Below are 25,341 nucleotides of genomic sequence, written 5' to 3' on the forward strand. Positions count from 1 at the left end.
GCCCTCTCTGTCTTCTCTCGAGTGTGACGAAGTGGTCTAGAGTTCACTCTCCTCTCTTTGCATTCAGAAGTCTCTCTTCCTGTCCATCCTCTTTTGCCGTTACTTCCCTTGTCGTTTCTCCGTTTCTCCAATGTTCACGGATTTTAATATTACGCCGAGGTCATCTTTCGAGCGTGTCGCACTCGCAACAAGTTCTCCGCTACTTTAAAATCGATCTGTTTAATCCTCGATCGTTAACGTTGTATCGTGGATAATCCACAAGATTTTGGGATGAAATACTTAATTTTAAAATAACTGGCTTTAATTTCTGTTCTGTGTTTTACATAATAAACACCATGGTGTGCAGTATAAAGTACAGAGAAAATGGAATAAAACGAAACATAGTGAAAATGAAATCGAATTTAATCTATCGTAATCACCTACGAACTAACAATCAAGCATTAATTCGATATTCCGTAGGTCTCTCGTCTCGTATTTTATGATCAACGGAGAAACGAATTAATAATAAATAACAGAAATTAGAAATGTCTGGAAATATATCCATATACGTGAGATAAACGACGATCATCGAGTTCAAACGAGCGGAAGGATTTTGGAAAGTTACACTACGGGAGTGGAAGCTAACTCTAGACATATTAGCGTTGGCTGGCGATGTCGTATCGTGCACAAAAGAGCGCCACTAGGGCGGAGGGAACAGAGTGAGGTCAGTGCATTTTATCGGGCGTATTTTCACGGAGCGGCAACACGAGCTCGCGGCCAACAGCATGAATGTTTGATGGAGCGAGTCAGATCGCTCGGAAGTAGCAGAGTTGCTTCTCTCTCCAATATTAGCCATGATAACGTCACTCGTCGATCAAAATGAAAGGTCCGCTCTTGTGCGGGAAGCCACGGGAAGAGAAAAAGATCAAATGAATAAGTGACTGACAGAAAAAATCCGGGATAGAAACGATAGGTAAAATCACGATCCCTGCGAAGCTGCAGTTTCAAACATTAAAAACTCGATCGTTTCCTTGTCCAGTCATTTTTCTTGTTTACCGCATCGTGACTAAAGAGAAAAAAGAAAAGAAAAAGATGAATCGTGATTAAGCGAAAATTCGTTCGTTCGTTTCAAGGTCTATTTCATTCTCCGTAATTGCTTTGGATATATTTATCATTTGTGTATCATTCAAGAAAATTACGAGTCAGAAAATTTATGCCTGAATGTCGTGTAGATAAGAAAGCGAGGACAGATCGTAGAACAAGCTGCATGCTAGTACGAGATATACCTAGCATGGCGCCAGGTTGAGAAACTCTGTGCTGGCGCCAGGTTGGCTGGAACCTGACACGCGATCAATCAACCCGCTGCCCTGTCCACTAGCCGGGTTTACCTGCTGGTTTACCTCATCACTTTAGTTTGAATTCGCGCTCTAAATGCGCTGCATAATTTCTGCCTGCAGAACGGAACTAAACAGAAACTTTTAATTAAAATAGCGAGCAGTTTGTTCGTCCGAAGGGTACGGCGAATTTAACGAACGTAGTTATGTACGAACGCCCTCTCAATTAAAAAACTCTTCCAATGATTCTCGAACAATAAAACGTTTAGACGGAGCTTTAACGCTTATTAAATAAAGATTAACGATCACTTGTTCGCAAATTTACTACATTAAGATACTGTATTTAAATTGACGTAAGTTTCTCCACTTCCTCGACTGTTCCTTCGATGATGTCGATCTCTAACCTCTGCTGACATCGACTATCTGATGTAATTTCTACTCTAATTTTCTTCTTACGACGATGACACGTAAGAAATTCCAGTTCATCGAAACGCGAAATATTCTGGATATATTTGTGAATTTAGATCAACGATAACTTTCTTGCAAATTTACATACGTACCAAGAAATCGTGCTCGACCGACGTAAATACACCGATTCTTTCACGATGTCGTTTTCTAATCTCTACTAACATCGAGATCTTGATATAGTCTGTACCCTAATTCTCTTTTAACGATGACACGTAAGAAATTCCCACTCAATAAAACGTCAAATATATTCAATATATTCGGGTATCTGCGTTAGGGAACTGCAAAGTAGCATCCTCGCCCCTAGCTAACTATGTATATCGTCGTGTAAATTCACCTTCCGTGAGGATAATCTCGACTCAATGGCAAATCCCATTGCCAAGCAATCGCGATATCAAAACCCACTTCTATGTAATGGTCTGTCGTTAGTCGCCGATCGAAACGCGATACTGCTTGCCCACGTCCATTCCGTTAGTATTCATATTAATTCCTCGAATATTGTTTTCGGTAACGAACGTTGACTGCGCAGCTACAGTAAAATGGAATCGAGTCACGTGATTCATCCTTGGTGGGCAAGATCAACGTCCCTGAATTATTTCCAACGTCACGCGTTTTGCGTAAACGCCGTTTATTCTATCGCAAGTTCTCCGTTTTGCTCGCCAGAGTGAAGAATAAGACTCTTATCTCTTCTTTCTCGTTTAACAGGAATCGTAGCTCGCACGAGGATGTAAAATTAGATCAAGTAGGACCAAGGTAACTTCCTGTTGTAACGCGAGAACGAATGGAAGACCAAAGGAAAAAGGCGACGTGAAATGCGGGTTAGATGTTGCGAACCGTTTTATTTTCATTGGCGAGCGTAGTTAGCGCGTGTCGCGAGAAAAGGGCGCGCGGAAGTACCGTCTTACCTGGCACGAAGTAAAATCTCATTTGGTCGAAGAACGAAAGGCGTGTATGTGTATATATAGGAGCGGCCAGACAGGATAAAATTACGTCGAGTCTGTCGTCTTTACGAGGTACGCCATGGCGACATGGCGTCGTACGGCTGGTGTAACAAGCAGAAACCAGTAAATTACGTCTTGGCTTACCTGGCCGCTGTTGCACACGGCGAAATCCATTTCGGCCCCGGCCGCGTGTCTCTTGGCCCGAAAGGTTCTCTGAACCCTGAAATCTTAATTCGAGTGGAAAGCTTGCAGCGATAAGATCGAAGAAACGACATGTTGTTCCTGCGAGATTGACAAAGATAATAGAAAAATTGCAAAGAAACGAAAGAAATAAAATGTGAAATAGAAGAGTCTATCGTTGTTTTATAAAGACGATGATCACTAGAACGTCAATGGGAATTACGTTGAAAAGATTCGCATCGACCGAAGGTTTTCGTCCTGCTTCAGAAAATAAAGTCTATTTCCCTTTACGGCGCAAAATATCTGGAGAGATAGAGAGAACGAAGGCGCGAAGAACTAGAAACCTATTTGCATTCAAATCAAAAATCTTAATGACGAGATTCTTGTCGGCGCGGGACTCGTCTTCGATTTAGAAGATCTCGTCTTTTCCTTGGAGCTAAGGGGGAGCAAATGACATCTCTCTTATCGAGTCGACTAGCTACTTTTAGACGCTGTATGCAGTCAGATAAAAAATCCGTTCAACTTTCTCGTCGATAGAACTCCTATCTTCGCTCGTTCTTCTAGTTTTTCTCCTTTCTTCTTTTTCTTTTTTTTTTTTTTTTTTTTTTTCGTTTCTATTTGACGTTTGACGTAGTGTGTGTTCACAGTATCGCACATAAATCGAAGCGACGAGCTCGGAAAACTGTATGTTGTTCTTTTTTTCGTCACGCGCGCGTTATTCATATAAATATTTTATCATCGTACGTTTGATATCTCTGGTCCCGTTTTGATTGATATTTCCGTAGGCGTACGCTTACATACCTTTACAAGCCTCGCTGGTAGCAGGTTATCAAACGAAGAATCTGTCCTACAGCTGTAGGGTAAACTCGATGTGTGGAGGTTAGCAGGGTTGTATGCTTCGAACGAGCGACATTGCGATATCGAGCTCGAGTTTACCATACATAAGCTCGACGGTTCGACGACGTCACGATTTTCCGGCAGGTGATATCGAGTCCCGCCGGATTTTCGCGGGCACAGTCGAGATTGGAGTCGGTAACGCCGCGTCGACGATGTTTACCCAGACACGAAGGGGTGAAAACGATCCACCAGGATTCGGTGTGTACGTGCTCGCAAGAGTACTCACCGAGTTCTGTACCGAGAGAAACTTACCACTCGTTTATATATCTATCGACCCGCGCGAACTTCGACTACTTTGTGAATGCGGCAAGAGTTCAACGGCCCTCGGGAATCGAAGCTACAGGGGATAAGAGAAATTCGTAGCTGCAAACAACGCGGGACTAATTTGAAAATTTGCTATCATTTTCCCTGCAACTTGGGGTAGCCTACAGGAAATTGGGGCGCGAAATTTGTCGACCGGACCGGTGGCTACCACCGTTCTGATAATTCGCCGCGCGATGAATCATGATAATTCGACGTGATGGAAATTATACGTGGGAATATACTCGGGAGACGAAAATAACCGAGGCCGACTGCTGAATTCGTTGTCCACCCATCGTTGTTCCTTCTTACCTTGAGCCTAACGATCCGTGAAATCATCCGTTGAACACGAATATACTGTTATAAATCACGGCGTATTTAGCGGTTAAAAGCTGCGTTTAAGGTTATTTTATGAATGGCCACGGAGGTGGAACGAATATCTCGTGCCCAGTGCTCATACGTTTCGTGCTCTAGCAAGGGGTTGTTCCAGTTTTGGATAAGCCGTTGAATAAAGGCAAGAGTGGAGTGGGGTGGTCATGGCGCCCGTTCGTCTGCCGCTCCTGGTCGATGGCTTCCTTCAACCCCTCCTGGTTTCCCGGTGTTATCTGCAAACTTCTTAGTATCGGTATCGCGGTATTCCTAGCCGGTCATGATTCATTCATACCGGTAATAGTGTAACTCGACGATCATGAACATTATCCGAATCGCGTGCAATCAAGGAAAAACGAACTGGAGGAGCCAACAAAGTTGAACACGGTGTTTCGACTGGGTAAATTTTATTGATTCAAACTCGCCAACGCCGCGCGTTTATCAATTTTGCATGTCTCGATCCCGAGCCACGATTGTTCTACCTGCCTCTTTTATGCATTGTTCTAACGATGGGTTTTATCGTTTCGATTAAAAAATAGAAAAAAAGGTGGGGAAAAATCGACTTGCTTCGTTATTCATTGCATCATTATTCTTTTTGAAAGACAGGGAAAACATCTGTTCGTTATTGTGATGTCTTGGCGAGACGCGTCGGCAAACATCGCCCTATGCTGACAGGGAAAATGTATTGTTAATATTTGCACCTATCGCGCGTTGGCGCCGATCAATTTGAAACTTGTTACTCGATCAGAGTCGGAACGAAATTTGATATAGATGATGGAAAGTTGTGGCATTTACCAATGGAACATTATATACGCACGCGTCCGTTCCGTGAATATTAATGAACGGATTGCAAATGAAAAAGCCGAAACAAAAATTTCGTTCGGATACGTAGCTACATTTTCGAACTCGTTTATTATATCTGTATATGTATATATATCAAATTGAACATACCGCATATCTGTGTTACAAACGTATGACAAATTGGAATAACGTCCCAATTTTAAATACGGGAAATAAGCTATACGGTTCATTAATCTTTAATAACGATATCATTAAACGAATTTATCGTACGATACGTTATTCTGTATCGATTAGGAAGCCGAACGTTATATATATATATATATGCATATTTCGGACGATTTTCAGACTAAATTCACGCACCAAGTCACGTCACTATTCAAGATTTTGTAACGTTATCTCCTATAGAATATTCCGTTCGCGTGTGCGCTATGCACAGTATGCTTTTTGGCGAAAATAGTGCATCGTAAAAGGACGTTCTTCCTTGCTTGGGATTCACCGTCTTGCAGTAGCGTAGCGATGCGCACGTGTTTCTGGAAAATTAAATCACTTTAGTAATACTCGTTCTCTCCCTTCCTCTCTATCTCTTACAGTCGTTACGCGGCACGAACATTTTCCTCGATTTCGAACCAAATAATAATCATCTTTTAAGCTGTCGTCGCGTTAAGAAAAGATGACCGTGAAACGATGTTTGCGTATTCTACCTGCGATATCGACTGTGTTTTCGGTCGAGCAGCGCCGCAAATCGTATTATGCGTTTCTAGTTCTTGTAATTCTCAAAGCAACGAACGATGCAGATAGACTCCTCCTGTTTTCCGTGGGAGTGTTACACGGCTGCGCTTGTTCGAATAACATTGAATTTACAACGCGCGAAACGAGAGGAACTAGGTAGAGGATATTCAGTCAACATCTGCGCATTATTCCCGAAAATAGATTCGTTGAAAATTGGTAATCGATCTTGGTGTATCTGCGTGGCGTTACGCCAATGCACGCTGCACACGTTCGAAATTCCGATCAGGAATTTCTGGAACTCGAACTCTACTACGATTTCTCGCGATGTAATCCGAATTCCCATGAAATATGTATGTCGCAGATAGTTCGTACATAGACGATCGAATTAACGGGAGATCATTTCCCTGGGTATTTCTCGCTTCTGATCCGTTACGGTTCACTCCGGTTGATCCGCTGAAAGAAATGCGTGCCAGTAAAGCAGGGCCGTATCAACGTCACACACTTCGTTTCAAGCGACACTATTCTCGATACTATTGTGTAAGCGAGTCAATCTCTTTTCACAATGAGTTTACCGATCGCGTGTCCCTTTTGTATTCCTCGCTTGTATCGACGGTAGACTCCCTTACGCGTTTCGATTCAGAAACGTCGCAGCTCCATTCGATTTCTCGGTTGTCTTTTTCTCCGATTCGAACGGGTGATTTATGCGCGCGATAACGCACGATCGACGATACGAATCGATTAAACGAATGAACGCCGCGCTCTGCAGGAAATTCTTGGTGCGGCACCGCGAACGTGAGATCATCCAGTGTCCACACCCACGCACAATTCACCAGTGACGTCAGTCCGACAGAACAGCAACGCGAGTGGCCGGTCCCAGAAGAATGTCTCCGTTGCTATTGGATCGCTTCTGGTTTTCTCTTCGTCACAGTCCATTTACGCCCGTCCACTGCCGCGTTACCGGCTCTCCCTCGATCGTGCATCTCGACTGGTTCTCGCGAGAATACCCGTAAATTTCGCGTGAAAGTGATCCCTCGTCTCCGCTCTTTCGAAATTTTCACGCAAGATCAACGAGAAATAGAAGATTCTTGTGCACGTGAATGGATGGCGCCGGTGGGTTCAATTTCCGGCAGTTTCGCCGTTGAAAACTTTACGATCGAACCACACGTCGACGAAAGAATTGTCAAACGCTCTCCTCGATCGCACGTTTCTATAAAATTCCAAGGCGTGTGTCGTGATGGACAAATCGATGCGAGCGGATTTTTACGAGTCGTCGAGTGCATCGAACGTTTTTACATAACGCACAGGCTCCACCTCCGAATATTATCTCGTATAACGTAGGTCCATATCTCATCGGTCTGTGTGTATTGTATACTCGTGCCTCGCACACGTGCTTGGATAGCGTATATATGTGCGTGTGGCATTAATTTACGCGCATTTCGCGATAATTGTGCAGAATCGTATTGTTACAGCCGCGGTGTGTCCAGCGTGTTACGCCAAATCTTTTGTTATGCAGATGTTTCACCAAGTTTTGTTCTCAACGGCGCATAGCGCCTTTCGTTACGGCATATTATTCGGTTTCGTGGTCGGAAGCTGAAAGAGTAACGACCTTAAGTTACGTGGCATGCCGAGAGCAATTTAACACGGTCCACGTTTCGGGTGTTTTTCTTCTTTTAATAGCTATATTCTTCGTGTACGTTTCTCGTTGCCTTTTTCCTCGTTTCGTGATAAAGATTCGTAAGATCGTAAAGATCGAGAGGATGAAGCGAATAAGATATCGTTTCTGTGGAAGGGTTGAAACAGCGACGAAATTTCAGTCGACGAAGGGTAACGATCCTTGTGGCAATTTAAAACGATTATCTTCTCCTTTTTATTCGATCTAGGCTACACTGCGTAATCCCGCGACTTTTGTTTAATCCGACCTCCGTTGAATCTGTTGATGCAGGTAGTCGGCATCGAGGCGTTGCCAAGGTCACGAGGGAGGAGCTGAGGTCATCGCTGCACCTATGTTGTGCGGCGAACTCCTGAACGGTGGCTTCGTCAGTACCGGAGCGGTACCGGTGATTCCCTACGGTCTCTTAGGATTCTGGTTGCCGGGTTGTCTACGTGCTACCAGTCCCACTTCTCTCAACTCGTCTTATCTGACCTTGTTGGCCGAACTTCTGGCCACGGGCCACCTGGATCATCGAAGCGAACTGATGGACCTCGCGAAGAGGAGCCGTCAGGCTCCCACCAACGGGGCGGTCGACCTTGACCTCGACCTGCACGCCGACGACATCGATGAGAACGTCTTTCTCGGTGAGTAATCGCCTATGTTTGTTACTAGGAAAATGACGCATGATCCAAACGTGAAGGTATTTTTCATTCGTGATTTTCAACACCGTCGCGATTTCCTCGCGGACCAAGTTTTCTCGATTTAACGAGGACAAGTTATCCGTCAGTGTGTAATTAACAGTATTAGGTCAAGGAGAATCTTTTCCATTAAACGCCCGGTACGTTTCTCGATAAATGCATGCATTTTAATAAGACGCTTTGAGTATCGAAACGCGGATACTTCTAACTCGGCATTATAATCAAATCGATTTTTCACGGAACACCGGATTTCTTTGTCTTTTGTGCGCGTACTTTTAACGAACATCCCTCGAGCCAGCTTCGATATGAATAGTATATTGAATTCCGTTTCTGTCGAACAATCGGTCGAACACGGTTTTACCGGCCCGCTCTACATACGTCGAACAAACAACATCCGATGTACGAGTATCACGGTATTATAACGGCTCTATTTCGAAAGTGAACATTCCTTGGTACCGAAGGCGTCGTATTTCGCGTTAATGGGCAATACCCTGGCATGACGACATCGCGAAAGTAGTTGCGCGTTGGCAGAAGTGAGTGTGGCGTAGGAATCGCGATTGCGACTATGGGTAAATATGTCTGTTGGCTGAGAACTCTCTGTAATATTTCTCGTTTTTTCGCGCGGTCTCTTGGCACGATTTGTAGACTGATGCACCAAGAACGTACGTACATGTATATAATACGTTTGACAAATTTCACCAGCAAACTCGTATATTAAATCTCGATTAGAACGAAAGAAACTTTTTCGCGAAATGACGCAGAATGGCTCGCGATGCACGCGTCCATTTAAATCGACGAAAAACACAGATACAAGGCGTAGGTTTATTTTAACTCGCGACATTCCAGTCGGTTCATGCATTTCAATCATTCTCGCGACAAAACGTTCGCGACGTTCACGGCACAGCCCTATAAAAGATCCGACTTTTTGGCGATCGACCATTCAGCCCTGAATACCCACGGAGCCTGGCCGGCATCCAACTTCTTTTCTTCTTCTCCATCCTTTTTTTTTTTTACTTTTCCATCCGATTCTTTCCTTTCCTCCAGTCCTCCGAATTCGCGAGAACTCGGCCTCTCCTCTAAATAATGGAAGAACGTTAACAATCTTTGCAGCTGTTTATCAAGATTTAGACCCCAACGGGTCGTTGGGCGAATGTACCGCGCTATCGTTGTTCCCTTTCCGTCTCTCGACGAGAATTTAAGGGTGTCCTATATTAACAGGGAGCTTCCTCTAGCCAGACAGATCGTGATTCTTGGCAAGCTCTTTCGGTTCATTACGTCTGTCGTCGGCGCGCGACTTTTAATTCCGTCGATTCTTCTTCGAGATTCTTCGCAGTTTCGCCATTCCGGAAAACTTCCTTTCGACGCTAGAAAGGAGTAACACCGATGTGCGACGCGAAATAGGATCTATAAATCTGGATTTTCCAAGCAACAAGTCCAGCTGTAAACAAAATTTTTGTCGATCCTCCAGCCATGAGATTTATGTTCGTACGTGTGCAAGCAGACTTCGCCTTAGCTGGACTCTGCGGGAGTATTAAGCTTCCCCTGGACAAGCCGCTTTCTCCCAGTCGGGTCATCCTTCTTACCTCGGCTACATCGACCGAACCATGCAACATCCCGCATTTTGGTTTTCCTTCTGCTTTTCGAACTTTCAGGAATCTTAATAAATCGTTTCGTGACTCAAACCTATTCCGATAGTGGCTCCCGAGAAAAATGGACTATCATCGTAGATCCTTCGGGATCTTTCGAGTAAAAATTGTCCGACACTCTACTTTCTACTGCTCTGAACGCTTTTAATCCGAGGATAATATACCTCTATTGTCGCGCTATCTGCCTAACGGCCGACGATTACGGTAATTTCTTTTTTGCGATTCGTTCGAGAGAAAACGATTTCAGTGGAAAAGAGCAGACCATCCTTTCCCGGTTACATGTAAAGTGAGAATTTTTATTACGATATACCTGGAAGTATGAAAAGGTAGAGACATAATATAGTTTCAGTATGAAAGCAAAGGTATAATTAAATATACTACAATAATCCCAAGTTATTATAGTACAATACATCACAATACACAGCTGTCGTTGAAGAACATAACGCGATATCTTCTAATATCTTTGTATTCTCTTTTTCTCTGTCTTTCCACTTCTTCCACTTACTTCAAACTTCCTTGAAGTTTACACTTATGGAGCACAGTTGTAAGTAGATTAAAAGCAGAATAAATTCCACTTTGATAGGATGAAAACAAAGTTGATCAATTTACCTTAGGAATACGATTAGTACGATTAAATTGACCATAAAGAATATGGTGTTATTCTTCAAATAGAAGCGTTTATATATTTAATCCATTTACGCATTCTTTTATCACCTAAAACTCTGTCACTCGTAATAGAAAGTCACCTGAAGTTCTCGTTTTCTCAGCACGTTCAAACCTATTACCCAGAAATTAACATCAAGCAGAACGAAAGCGTCCTCGCTCGATCAGACGATCGATTAACGCCTCGAGGATACTAGCGCCTAGATAACTTCCGGTGATCGTCGAAGGAAATTTTGATCTCGCTCACGTACCACAATACACGAGTTACAAGCTTGGCATAATTCACGTAACAAACTCGTGGCCTATTATGGGGGCTGATCGAAGGTCCGCTCTGCGTTAGACGTCCCTAATTGGAATACTATTCCCCATCCGTCTTATTCGACGGAATAATGCATCGGCTGGGAGACTGAGAGCTCGGGGCATCGAAAGTGGATTTTCGTGGTCCGCTCCAAAACCACTCGTCCTCTCTAGCCTGCAAAGTGGATGCGAGTTTGATGACAACACTCCGTTGCGTCGCCGCCACACGGCGGCCGAAAGTTGTCGAAATTGAATCGAACTTGCCAGCTTTCGAGCTACTTTTATCGGTCATCGCTTGCTGGTTCCCCTTAAGCCGGTCCGCGCACAAAGAGGCAATAACCCGCGTAGTCGTGCCTGGCTAAAAATAATTCTCATTCGAAGTCCTCTCGCGATATTACATTCGCTGGAACGAATTTACCGAGCGGGAACAGAGGCACAAAAGAAACGGTTTTCCGGTTTATTGTGGAAGAATATGAGAACACGTGGCATAATTCAACTGCCGCTAACTTTCTGCTACTCCGAGCAAAAATCGGGTAACTACCTGCTAAGAAGCTTCAGAATCGCGTTTACCAGATCTTTTACATTCGTCTTTGTAAACGACTGATAATAATTAGAGATGTTTGTACATTTATGGGATTTTTAAGCGCACAAAGAAACATAAAATGCACGTAATATGCAAAAGTATACGAAATATTAGATCAAGACCTCCATTATACAGGGTGCGATTGAACATTTGAAATTGTAGATGAACTAATTCATTCTCTTGATGTCTAAAATGAATCCCGTAAGCAGCGCTCACTTTTGTACTCACACCCTGTGTAGGAGTTGAAATAGATTTTTATTTACGTTCTATTCCTTCGATTGTTCCCAAAAAATGTGAATTTAGAGTTAAAAATAGCCGGTACACGTTGGATTTTTCAATTAATCCGATCGGATCTCAAGATTCCAAAGAAACTCTTCGAGAGATTGAATCGAACCGTGGGGTTTGTTACTCTTATCAGTGACCAGTTAAACCGTGACAGTTTCTGAACACGAAATGGTCTGTTGGTCACGACCAGGCATAACGTTTGGTTGATGAAAATACGAGGAATCGTGGGCGGCGCAAGCATGTTTCTTGATTATCTGAGGAATCGACGGAAACACAGTAAACACGAAACTAACAGAGTAGGAATAAGAGAGAAAAAAGAACGAAAGTAAAATCGAATCGATGCTTTCGGTACGTATTGGAAATTACTCGGCAAATTAATTCGTTTGGCCGAGCAGCGAGTATACCATTTCGCTGATGTATTCGAACGACAGATTGTTCTCTTCCTATCGATTGAATAAACGTTTCAATCTATCCTCCCCGTTTCGTTTTGTTTTCCACGTTCCACTTCGAAGGGAGACGATAGAATATGAGCGCACGCAAACCTTTGTAAATAAAAAAATAAAAAATGAAACGCGGGGCGGAAGATAGAACAAAAAGAAAACATACAAAAGAGCCGCGACAGAGTCGATTTATAAATATATCCTTCACGAGGTTAAACAATCGCGCGATTCGAGGTCGCGCTCGGCAGGGGATAAAATTGAGAAACGAGATGGAATCACAGTCTTTGACGAGGATTGAACGTGAACACGTAAATGGGGTTACACGTTTTACTACAGGAGACCGATCAAAGTGAAAACGAAATACACCGGTTGATGTAGCAGAAGCATAGAAAGACGTGATATCTGTCCATGATGGGAGTTAATAAAATTGATTTGCTTGCTCTGTATAATACAGTGATACAAGATGAAAGACGCGTAAATACACTATGTTACGTTACTCTGTGCGTCGTTACAACCCTGGGCGAAAGAAGATATAAAAATCCTATTCGATAAGCGACCGTGTAGAACGAGCTTGTAAAGACGTGGAAATGCGTTAGCACTAAGAAGAATGGATGCATGGAAAGCGCATTGTGCTGTGGGCGAAAAAAAAATTGATTTATTCGGCGAGAAAGCATCGCGACACAAAGAAGTATTACAGCTCCCTTTCTCCGTGTCGAATAAATGCTTCAATCTGTCGGGGATACTTCTCCTTCACTCCGAAGCCGTCTAAAATATGGGAATACGTGTGCCATTCGACAACGACTACGACTCGCGATGGTTACGAGTGGGTTGAAAAAAGATGAAGAAGCAACGTGGCGATGCATGAGACAGACGCGAGATAATGAAGAGAAGAGAAAGGAAGGAGGTGAAGGGAAATGATGAGAGAGGTAAAAGGGAGCTAGCGAAACTCGACAATGGAGAAGGGTTCCTAGAACAGACCCCCGATGTTAGCGGCGAGTGAATGAAGCGAGACACATACAGAAAAGCGAAACGGGAACAATGGCCGCGGTATTATTTTCTGTTTGCTGCGTCAGACCAACCACTCACTATCTCCCCCGTTCGTCGGTGTTCGTCCACCCCCAGTTTCTACCATTCTTTCTTTCTCTCGACTCTTCTCCCTTTTTCTCCCTTTTTCCCCTTCGATCTTTCTCTCTTCCTTTTTCCGTCTGTCTTTCTAACCGTGTTCGCTCCTTTTTCCCGGGTTGCTGCAACGCCACTACCATTCCGGACCAGAATCCAAGATTACGGGCTCGATATTTGCCAAATAAACGAATAATCTCCGCCTGGCTTCGCTGTTTCGTTCGATCGACCGAATAAATCATCCCCCTGCTTAATTTCCTTGGCTGGTTCGTCTCATCGGGGCAAAAAGGGCGTCCTTCGTTATCGAATTTCCTCGATCGTGTCGCGAACGTGCTCGTTTAATTAAAAGAAATATTTATCCCGTTAATTCTTCCTCTCTCTCTACAGAGGTAGAATTTTTCAATTGCATTTCCTCCTTCGCTACCAAAGCGACGTCGGATAGAAATATTTCGCCAAGGTAGATTGTCTCGAAGAACTTTAATCTTTCCAACGAATTGCTAACAACTGTTGAATCTGTACGCGTACTTCGTAACAACGCCGTTTTACAGGAAATAGTCGTGGATCTTATTATCCCTTTGAACGCTCGTACATTGCAATTTTTATAAGGTCCGTGGGCTGAAAGGCTCGTGGGCGAAGATCGTAGATAATGAACGCGATGTTTCTCAAATAAACGGACATTAAATAAATCTCCCTCGTATCCTGATCGTTTAACCCGTGGGGGATGGAGACGGATAGTATTTACTGCTCGAGTTTATCGATAAAGTTTGTCAAAGCACCTGTACCTCGAAATTAGTAATATCCACGCGAATCAATCGATCTTCGTGTCTTCTTATCTTTAATTCCCGTGGTAAAATTCGCCCATTGTAGAAAGCACAATGGGCACGAATTAATGCTAGATCAATAATTAAAATGTTTCTATTCGTTGGTAACTGGAAATCCGTCGATAGTTTCGAAGCCACAGGGTAATTGCACGGTCCTGTTCATTTTGTTCACGTTCGAGATTTATTTCTTCTTTCGTTCGACCGTCTCCATCCCGATCACGGAAAATCCGACGGAGACGTCCTTTTGTCGTTAATCATTTCCGTGCTCCTCGTCAGACCGTCTGCCCTCCCCCTTGGAAACGAAACTGTTCTCGCAATTAAGCGTATTCAAAGGAAAGACCTCGTTTCCTTCGGAGCACTCCGTCTACACGTGCTTTCGGCATTGCTCGTTTCGCGGCTAATTCTCGGCCTTTTCCTTCGTTCCGTCAAAGTAGACCGTCGTTTTTCTCGTTTCCGCTGTTGACATCGATATTTCAATATCTGTAGGAAAACCCCGTCGCAAACAATCTCTCAGCTCGTTCACAAATACTCCGATAGACTCTCGTGATTTTTCTCCGTCTCTTACGTTTTCCATCTGTTATCAACACCTTTGAGATCGAGACGAACATTTTCTATCGAAATTTCCATCGTCGCGATGCGTCGCACGTTTACGCGCGACGTTCCTTTTTATAAAACACGAGAATGGGTCGCTTATTCGTGAAAAATAGAGCGTGCCGTACCGCCACTTAAAATATTCCAACGATATGTCCAGCGTCGATATTTTATTAATTCCGCGAGATTCATTTCCATTGGCACGAGACGGTCGAAGGAGCATAGCTGAAGTGTTGAGATTTGGGATTCGGGTCGAGTTTTCGTAGCCTGTATGGAAACTATGACGCCGGAAATCACCGGTAGGCTTTAAAACGAGGACGAGCATGCAAATTGCACCTCGTGGATTACAGGTATATACGGTATATAGGGGTATATACACGATGAAGAGACTCGTTCCGTGCCAGTTTTGCCGCGGGGCTTTGGAAACGCGGCGTAAAAGTCCTGTCGGGGGATCGAAGTGGTGTATAAGGTTTCCCTCAAAACTCACGGTACGTGAATATCAAACGACCCTGACGAGAGATCCGGAAAGAGCCAAGCTCGCGGACCCTTCCAAGCCAGATTTTCAAAGTGTTAAGAGAGCCACAGTGCCATTCACCGACCCATCCTGCTTCTAGCTTTCGTTGTCATCGTCGGTCCTCCAGGTTCATCTTGCTCTCATTCTGTCGCGTCTCCGTTCTAATTTTATTTTTCTATCGATCTTCCTTTTCTCCACAGTGTAACTTAATTTACGTTTCATCGGATGTCTGGAGATTATTCACCTTCTTAAAGGCGTTCAGAACTAGTGCATTCCAATTGCACTCCACACTGCCAGCGCAGAAACTCGATTATCCGAAATAATCATGGCACGCGCTGTTCGGATAATCGGATTCGTTGATGTTTCTATTAAATTATTTTATAAATATCGATATTGAAGAGGAACAAAGTTTTCGAATAAAATGTCGCCGTATTACGCCGAACAATCGCACGCGATATGTTGAAATTTCATCGGATATCGATCGCGAAGAGAACCACGGGTCTCGTCGAGATACAGAGCTTGCGTAGTACTTGAATTGCAGCGGGAGTTGCAAATTGATAGCCCCGGAAAACACAAGCTAATTAATGCCTTCGAAAGAAATTACCTCCGGTGTAATTCGGCCGGTGTACTAGCTGTTAGTCTCGGGATAGGAGAGAAGCCACGAAGAATCGAAGTGGTTGGCCACGGATAATGGGAAGAATGGAAGATTGAAAGCCTCCATTTCCCTTTATCTTTTTTCCAGCCGTTCCGGCCTTTTTCCTCGGCAGCTCGTCATTTACGCCACGCCACGCCACGAATCAACTATCTCTCCCTGTAATTAAATATTTGTCGTTCGCGTAGCCGATGGGCATTTACGTTTTCGACGTAAGGGTAATTTTACGTAGCTTCGGGCGGATTTACTCGGGCAGGTTCGCGCGGTCACGAACTTATCGGATAAAACCAGGGATATCTAATAGTTCTTCTTTCATCGAGTGGAGTTCTCGCGTAGAAAAAGCGGAGATCACGTACGTTAGTTAAGACTTCGACAGGTTGTCGGATCTCAAGGGGATGACGTCGGTTAAGAAGCAATTCTCGCCGGATGAATTTATGGCTGGTCCGGATTAACACGGTCGGCTGCAATAAAAGTCACGAGGTTTGGTCATCCTTCCTTCTTTCCCCGCTCACCTTATCTTTACGTTCTCGTCGTCCCTTCCCTTTAATCTTCTTTTTCATTTTTGTCTAAGAAGACTCCGTCATCCGGTATCCTTGTCTCGCCTCTCCCCGTCCCTCTCTCCCTTTCTCTCTCTCTCTCCCTCTCTCTCTGCCTCTCTCTCGCAGAAGTTTCTGCGTTCAAAATGCTTCTCTTCTTTATTTCTCGGTCTCTTTGTTCTCCCCCGATCCACTCCGATTTAGAAGAGAGAAAATGAAGAAAGAAAGAAACGAGAGTGAAAAATACAACCCTCAGCCCCTTTTCGTTACGAATGGACGGCTCCATCGGCATTAAACCACCGGAATGTTCCTGTTTTCGAGACACTCTGCCTTCGTTCGGAGAATCTCTTTCCTTTCGTTCGCCTCTCTCCCCTAGTATCTCTCTTCGGCACTTTTTCCTTGACGCATCGGATAAAAAAGGCTCGTGGCGTAATACAATACGTACTTACGTGCAGATTGGTTTCGTACAGCCGCGAAGGCGAAGCATTTATGCCGCGACAAAAGACAAAGCACAAAACAAGAGGGACGATTAACGAAATGCAAGAGGGATGGAACGAATGTATCGTAATTTACGATCGCGTTATATGAGAACAGTTTCGCATCGGAGTGATTTGAAAAACGTTGAAGTCGGTGTGGTAACGATTGTGAGAATTTTCCTGTCAATGTATTGGTCGAATAAGAAATGTCTAACTTTAACTGTAACGTCGTTTCGATGGATAACGCGAATCTGAACTTCTCGTGAAAGAGTTCGTTTATCTCGTCATTGATAATGGCAATTTTAACATTTTAACTAACTTTAGATCGATCTTGTTAATTATGAACGTTTTGCCACTTATATTCTTCATTCAAATCGTACCGAGAATTATGTCATTCGCCTGCAATATCATCTATACAAAATTGAATGTCTATTTATGGCCTTTCTCTGGCTCCTTTTGTTTGGAATAGATTCGAAAGCTTGTCAAAATTCTCTTTTCAATGCAGCGAACATGCACGAAATTCGAGTCATTTTCTTCCGTGCATCTAAAAGTTATTCTGTGGTTAAATATAAAATATTATCGTAATACCAATAATTCGTTCATCGCGAGTATTATCTGTGAAAACGAAGAACATGCCAGACTCGAGAAAATTGTATCAAGCACGATAATCTTGAAACGGTTTTAGATACATTGTATTTCGATAGCGAGAGTGTGCTAGTTTCAATAATACGTCCCGACCAACGTCTAAACGACGTTTTGTTCGATACAATAGCCAAATAGAGTCGTCGATAACCGATTTCCGCATCTCAGATTCGATTAAAACGTATCTCGCGAAAATTTTGTTTCGTCTTCTATCGACAACAGCTGTATTTATAACGTAATTCCCGATAACTCGACGCTGCTTGAGTTACTACATGGTCTGACCGTAGTGCGTCTTATTCTACTTGACGGCGGTACGTTGTTCGCGTGGCGGTTGTCGAGTTTCCTACGGGGCGGTACGCCGTTAAAACCGCCGTTCACGTAGAAGCCGGAGGTATATGTCGAAGACATTCGAATCAGCGATTTCCGAGAAGCGAGGTTGCATTCTGGTTACCCCGTTCGACGTCTGCACAAATCTCCCCTCTGGCGTTTTATCGGGCCGAAAGCCGGAAATACCAATGCAGGCGGAAATATCCAGGCTGCATTCCTCGGTATCGGGCCGTTGCTTTGCGAGAACACGAAATGGAGTCCCGAGGAGCTCTTTCAGTCGGATATGTGATCGCGTAATGGACATGCTCCCTCGTACAAGGCACAAGGAAGACTTTTCGACTCTGCTGGTCGACCGATCGAACGGATTTAATTCGATTTTAGAAAAGTGCGGTGTCGTAGCCGGCGACGAAACGACGGTTGGGGATAAAATGCGATTCGACGACACCAGACAGTATCAACGATTCGATGTTTCGTTGATTTTCCTCGGTTCTCCTTTCCCGACGAATGAACGGAATCCACGGAAGACCTTCGTCGTCGTTCCTTCGTTACTCTCCCTTGATTTCTCTTGGCATCCCTGGATTCGTCCATTTCGTTGAACACTGACTTCAAATCGCATTTGCGACAGAACAACAGGAAACATAAGACGGAGAAGAACGACAGAAAGGGGTGCGAGGAGAAAGAGGGAAGTAGGCGGGTAACCGGAACGTGTCGCTAACGTAATAACATTTCAATTCGAGGACGGAAATTGCCAGAGGGCATGGCAACACGTCCCTCGCAGTTACGGGGTGACTACCCTGCTCTCTCGTTCTTCACCCTCGCGTCCACTCTCATTTTCTTCGTCTTAACGGAATGTCCGCGAACCTGTAAGAACGTAGAGGAACGTCACGAACGTGGAACAACGTCGATCGGTTTATGATCGTCGGATAGCTTCGACTGACCGGTCGATTGATCGTTAAAAACGAATCGAGCCCTGCTTTAAGTCGATGTTCCTGCTCCGTTTTCACGCGAACGAGAGACTAACGAATCACGCGCAGGATTTTATATTCGTTTCGGTTTTACTCGCGCGAAGGATTCTTCACGTTCCGTTTTAAATCGAGGCATTAATTACGGCGCCGCCCTCGGCCGGAATAATTCCCAAAGAAGCGTGCCACGATTTTCCCGAAGTTGCGACATGCGAACCGAGAAATAGGAAAGAGCACGTTGCGATGGGGGTAAGGAAACAGAAAAAGGGAACAAAAATAAGCGAAAAACAGGTTGCTCGGTGAAAACGCGAGGCCCCAAATGAACCCAGCGCGTCGCGCAGCCCCGTAATTGCGTTCAGCGTCGGCGTCGCTTTTAATTAATGCGACATACTTTTTTTCATCGCTAAAAAGTGCCACATCCTCGTAATCCACACCTGCCCCTTGCCCCCCTCGCCCGCTGCTCGCTGCCTGCAGGGAGTACGACCGGTGGGTGATCGTTAAATGGATGAAAAAAAATATGCAAACCCTCCAGGCACTCTTCTTTTTTCTCCTCCCTCTACCTCTGCCTCTCCCTCGCATTTCTCGTTTCTCCCTATTTCTTTTCGCCACTCTTCCTTCCTCTCCTTTTCATCTTCCTGTTCTCCCTCTTCGTCTCTCGCTTTTCTCTCTATTATTTTTCTCTTTTGTCATTCGCGATTTCCCTGTGCCACCATTCCTCGGAGTCCTTGCGGCGGAAATAAATCCAACCGAATCGACCACCTTCCTTTTTTCCTTTGAGTTTTCGTCTCTATAACATTTTTCTCTCCGATTCGCGTGCCTTTTATCCCCTCGGCTCCTTTTTTCGTCTTTTCCTCGCCATCGACGCGCCGCACGACCCCATCGTCGCTGCACTTTCTCTCGAGAGTATTAATCCGCGTAACCTACATGTGAACAGGGGGAGGGGGTTGCGCGCGAACGATGAAAAGGACGACGATAAAAACTTCTGTATAGGTGTATGCAAGACTCACCCACGCCAACGACGACGTACCGCGCGTGTCGTAAAAATATGATGGTCGCCACGCTGTGATTTCTTCGTCTCTTTTTTTCTTTCACATCCTTCGCTTGGAGGAAAATCCGAGACAAGCTGCCCTCCGACGCGCCAGCCTGATCGTTTAATACCGGAATAAGTCTATGGAGAGGCGATTCCTTCGAGCTCGAAATAAAAAGGGAAATATCGTTCCTTTTATACCTTGAATTAACGTAGTTGACGTTTACGCTTTCCTCGTCGCTTCTACTTATACTTCCCTCCAGTATTTGTTCTAGCCACTCGAGTCGACAAACGTCTCGAATTTCAAACAACGTATACACGTCCCCAAGTTTCGCACTCGTTCGTCAACCGATACAATTCGTTCCTTGGTCGTCCTACGAACGGTGTTTCCTGTTATAACACCAGTGACAGGTGCGCCAACCAAGTTTTTCGCAGTCCTGTCACCTGCACAAGAGCGTCTATTCAACGCCAACGGGATACCGTTCCTAGAGATGATTTGTGTAGGTCATCGAGCAGCTGTTTTGGTAGATACCAGACAAACAACGCGGCAGACGAAGCGAGATGCGTGCGGCAAACTCTGATTTACTCGCAGTTTACACGTCGAACGCTTCCACGCCTGTTACCGTTGACACGAGTTCAGCTGTTACTGGTGTTTGATCTCGCGGAATAATTCATCTGTTTTCAGCCAGTTTTCCACCAACTTTACCATTTTTTTCACATTTTCGTTTCTCAGAGTTTGTCGATAAAAAGCCAGAATCACGAAGATCGATGATTTTCTAGCAAATCAAACTAACGGCGTAGCATAAATTCCTGTTATTTTCATTTTAAATCCTCCAAAAGGAGAAAGTTTCGGTGCACGAGTTACAGTTCACTTTTGTCGGCAAACGTCGAGTTTAGCGTCGACGAAGTACGATTACGCTTTTTATCGCGGTACCGTTGACTATACCAGGGGGATCGTAAATTTGTAACTTGCGCCGGTCGGGCGTATGCAATGCCCGTTGAAAAATCGCAGATATTCACGTGGAATTCGTATCACGTGGCGGTAACGACATCGATATAAACCAAGGTAAAGAAAAGAGGAGAAAAAAAGATTAGAGTGGCGTGCAAAGAGTGGAAACTATGGCCCGTGAAAAGGCATTACGTATCGGTGATCCTTAATGCGACGAAACAGAAGGTATATCGATCGTCGAACACACGTGTTCGCGGAACTCGAGCTGATTCGAGAAACAGATCTCGTGGATACGTTCGTACGTGGAAAAGTCGAGATAACGTTGCTCGCGAGAATTGAGTGAAAAACGAAGGGTGTCCTCGAAAGAAAGAGATTAATCGGTAATCGCAAACCTGTCGCAAACCTTAGAAATACGACGTGTAGTATCGAAAATACTTTTGCGTCCATCTCTGAACGCGAAGTTGAGCGATGGTTATATGTATCGATAAAGCTACTCAGAACATTGACTTTAACGGTATATTATATTTCAAAATAATTGAAATCCATAGAGTGTGCTATATTCTATATAATTACCGACTAATTACGTAATCCATATGTCTCTGTTCCTCTGCCTTTTTAATCCTGACATTTTATCCCTTCCTCGTTTATATTACAATATTATAGAGAGTAGATTCGACCAGATGAAAAACCAATACGTTTCCATCGGTGGAACGTATGCTGAAAGAGCGGCGTGAACAGCGATGGTAAAATGGATTTGAAATTAAATTGCGGCGCACGATTATTAAGTGCTGGAACGCGCTTTTAATTACGCGTCTTTCCGAGTTGCACGCTTTTAGCATATCCGAGAGTCAAAAGACTCGGGCTAGCTCTGGGCTGCATGCTACTGCCCCGGTTGCTAGGTTCTTTCTCTTTTTTTTCTCATTGAAGAAAGTTAGCCACTGACCGAATGTAGTCGTAAACGAAACCTGGAAGACGGGAAGAAGGAAGGGGAACGAAGAGAATTATTTCGTTTTGCGTTAACGTTTTTACGTTTCGCGAGATTTACACTCCGATTCCCCGTAAACCGATGATTACGCGGAATTTAATTTGGTTTATGGATTCGATGAATTAATTTCATTAATGAGAAAATTACGAAGCGCATAGCGCATCCAGGTCGGTTAATAACTAATAATTACGTACTGCTTATAAACGTCAAATTGATCGCCGCGTCGAACACGCGTACTGAGTGCCAGGTAGCAACAACGCGTTTGCAAAATGCAACACGTTTTGAGAATCGAAGACTCGACTGTCCTCCGAGTTTTGGCGACCCAACGCCCTCGTTATATTCCCAAAACGTTTCTATCTCGACTCATAAATCGAAGTGTATGCAGCGAATGTCAATATATTGTCAGATTATACAGTTTTTCCGATGCTATCACGCCCATTGCCCCTAAAATAATCCCGATGATCTCTATTCACGCGATATCCCTTGTTAATAGAGTCATCGATCGTTGGATGACATATTCCAAGAGGGAGAACCGATAGAGAGAAGGAGAGGGTAGACGCGGAGATAACCGATCGCAGCTTTCCTTTTTCCATCCCTTTGGTCCGACGATACCTTCCGAAAGGATTACTCGCTCCCGCATCGCTTCGGAATTCAAACTAGTACGATACAAGCCGATCAAACGGCGAACTGAATTTCATAATCGATAATTTTCATGGCGAATAAGCAAACAATTTTCCCAACAAAAAACGGCCGATCTGTCGACTGTTTCGTGGTCCTGGTACCTCGTTTATTCATGAACTGTTTACGGCATGGATTAACTCGCATTATTTTCCACCGGGCGAGATGAGTTACGGTGCGCGTTTCTCGGGGAAAAGTCGACGGAGAAACGCAAATAAAAGGGGCGGGAATGGAAAATTTTTACGACGTACAAGATTTACGGGGAAGTTTTTTGGACGCGTAAAAGTTTCCCAGTAAATCCACATCTGGCAGCAGTACCGATCGCAGTGACGGCTGAATCGTGAGCCGCGCCGCCGGTAAGGCGATTTTTCCGTGGAAATTTTTCGGAAGAAAACATCTACAGCGTTGATTTACCACCGGCTTTCGCGCCTCTTCCACTTTCTTTCTCTCTGCAGCCTTCCTCTTTCCTTGCTTTCTCTTTCTTTCCATCCAATGCCCCCTTCCGCCGTTCCTTCTGCACCGTGGAATTTCATTTCAGCTAGAACGACGGCGACCTCGTAGCGTTACGTTGGAAAAACCTTGTTCGAGCGTGGAATACAAACAGGCAAGTTTTCGGCGCTAACCTATTTCCCGGTTCCAGGAAAAATGGTGCTTGGCATGCGTTGCATCGTATCGCAATTTATAGGGGCGCCGCCACTGTGTCACGTCCCGTGATCTCTTTTAACGAGTTGAATCGAACGGTTTAGCCGGCTGATATAGACGTTACGTAGAATGTCGCCAAACGTACGCTCAAAGTCGCCCACTGGCTACTTGTAATTCTACCAACGATCCGTACCTTTCCTTCCTTCCCTCTTTTTATTTTTATAAATTGTTTCTTCCGTGGGGGGCATAATGGCTTTTAAACGCTCCAATATCGAAGGTATGTAGAAGAAGAGAGCATTAGAGAAACATCAAAGCGTGAAAGGCTCTTTTGTTCGTGAACGTGGTCCGCCGGTACTTTAATCCTTCCCCGAGGATCCCAAGGATCGACAGTCCTGCCATTGCGTCACACATCGTTCCAAGATCGAACAGACCGCATGACCACCTATCCCTTCCACGAACGTTTCCCAAAGTCCGCAAATACACCTTTATGCTCGTTGTTCGTTCTCAAACTGTGAGAACCCCTGCGGATGACGTCACCCGGCACATGATTGGCCGACCTAACGGTCACGTGACCACTCGCTTGGCCAGTGTCTGGGGGGTTGTAGAGTGACTAAGGGAGAGGGTGGAAGCGCGAGCGAGACCGACGAAGGATGAGAAAGAGAAAGAGCGGGGAAGGGAGTTCGGAGAGCAGGTAGGAAAAAAAAGGAAGGGAAAAAGAGTGACGAGGATGGTTCTCGCGAACGTGCATCGGAAAAGGAGGGATTGAACCGCGGGGAGAAAAGAAGAGGGCAAAAGAGGAAGAAGAAAAGGAACGAAGTTGGAAAGAAAAAGAGGGGGATGAGAAAGGACGTGGAGGGATGATGTTCCGCGCAAGAAAAAGAGCGAGAGAAAGATATAGATGTATAGATAGCGGTTGGTGGCGCGTTGGTGGGGAGAAGCGTAGGGATGCAAGAGGGTAAAAGAGAATTGTTGGAAGGGGTTAGAATTGGAGGGGGTAGCCGTGAGTCTCGCCAGTCACTGCGACGACCGCGACGCCCCAACGTCTCGGGGTGCCATTTGTCCGCTGCTGACCTTAAAAATCGTCGTAATTTTCGTCGACACCTACTTTACCGATTTCGAGTCGATACGGAACCAAGTAAATCCACGTAGGATTTCACGGCGTTGCGAACGATTTTACGGGCGCGAATGAAACCGATCGAATGGAATCGAAGTAACCGCGCAAATTTGCGTATCAGTGCCGCGAGAGAACTCGAAACCGCGTTTGTTTCTCTTTCCGTACCGTGTTATCGCGTCCCCATCGGTTCCACGATACACGCGAAAATGTGTTAGAAACTTTTCACGTCTGTTTTATCTTTTTATTTTGCTACGTGCCTCTAAATATCTAAATATCCGAATATTCCCCGTTCATTCGCGGAGAACCCTTTACTTCGCGAGAAAAATGAGCTAACCTCGTGAGAGGGTGGAAAGCACCGAGTCCTTCGTGCACGAGTTTCGCTTCGGGAACCAGTGGAGCTATCGAGGACATTTTTATAGTTGCGTAAAACACGACCACGATGGTCATCCACGGAGTGAATCGTAAGTTATGTGTCCCTTATCATCCTCCTTTCGAGCGTATTCCCTGAATTTTTACAACCACCTAATCGACGTTGTCGCATGTACATATTCAAACATCTTCGAAACGATTTACCGTGCAACGATCAGGTGATCGAAAAGTCGTCGAATATGCTTCTAGTTCCTTCCTTCCCTCCGTCTGTTGTCCAAACGTATATACATGTACGATTAGCAACAAATAGAAACCCGACTAGCTAGTGCTCGTTTAAGAAGACAATTCATCCCTCGATGTGTTTGTGTTTCGTTTAAATGTACCCCAGCATCGAACGCATTTCCTGATAAGCATCCTGATAAAGCGAACCCATGTATATAACGGTTCTTAACAAATTGCATCCTAGCACGCTATTATTTTCCTAGATTCATCGTCCCTAAAAATAATTACGTTCAATCACTGCCATGCCATCGATCTAGTCGGTTTCGTTTCTACGTAGTCACGCGTTGCTCTTCCTCGAGAGTCGTTTCGTCGAAAGCTTTCCCAAGTGTCAATCACCGAGGTCTTTGGCACTTTGGTTATTTCGTGTCGACCCTGACCAATCGCACACACAGTGGCG

General features: G+C 44.6%; 1 protein-coding gene across 1 annotated transcript in view; it reads left to right on the forward strand.

Annotated features, from left to right (window-relative positions):
* Positions 1–6,916: 6,916 nt before the first annotated feature.
* The window catches only part of LOC117157576 (protein Fe65 homolog), a 113,929-nt gene continuing 95,504 nt past the window's right edge, over positions 6,917–25,341 (forward strand). Inside the window, exons 1-2 of the mRNA XM_033335710.2 lie at positions 6,917–7,105; positions 7,938–8,290. Coding sequence (XP_033191601.1) covers positions 7,999–8,290 — 292 coding nt within the window. The 5' untranslated portion in view covers positions 6,917–7,105; positions 7,938–7,998. The remainder of the gene's footprint in view (positions 7,106–7,937; positions 8,291–25,341) is intronic.

Source organism: Bombus vancouverensis, chromosome 6, assembly GCF_051014615.1.
Source record: "Bombus vancouverensis nearcticus chromosome 6, iyBomVanc1_principal, whole genome shotgun sequence".
In the NCBI taxonomy this organism is placed as follows: domain Eukaryota; kingdom Metazoa; phylum Arthropoda; class Insecta; order Hymenoptera; family Apidae; genus Bombus; species Bombus vancouverensis.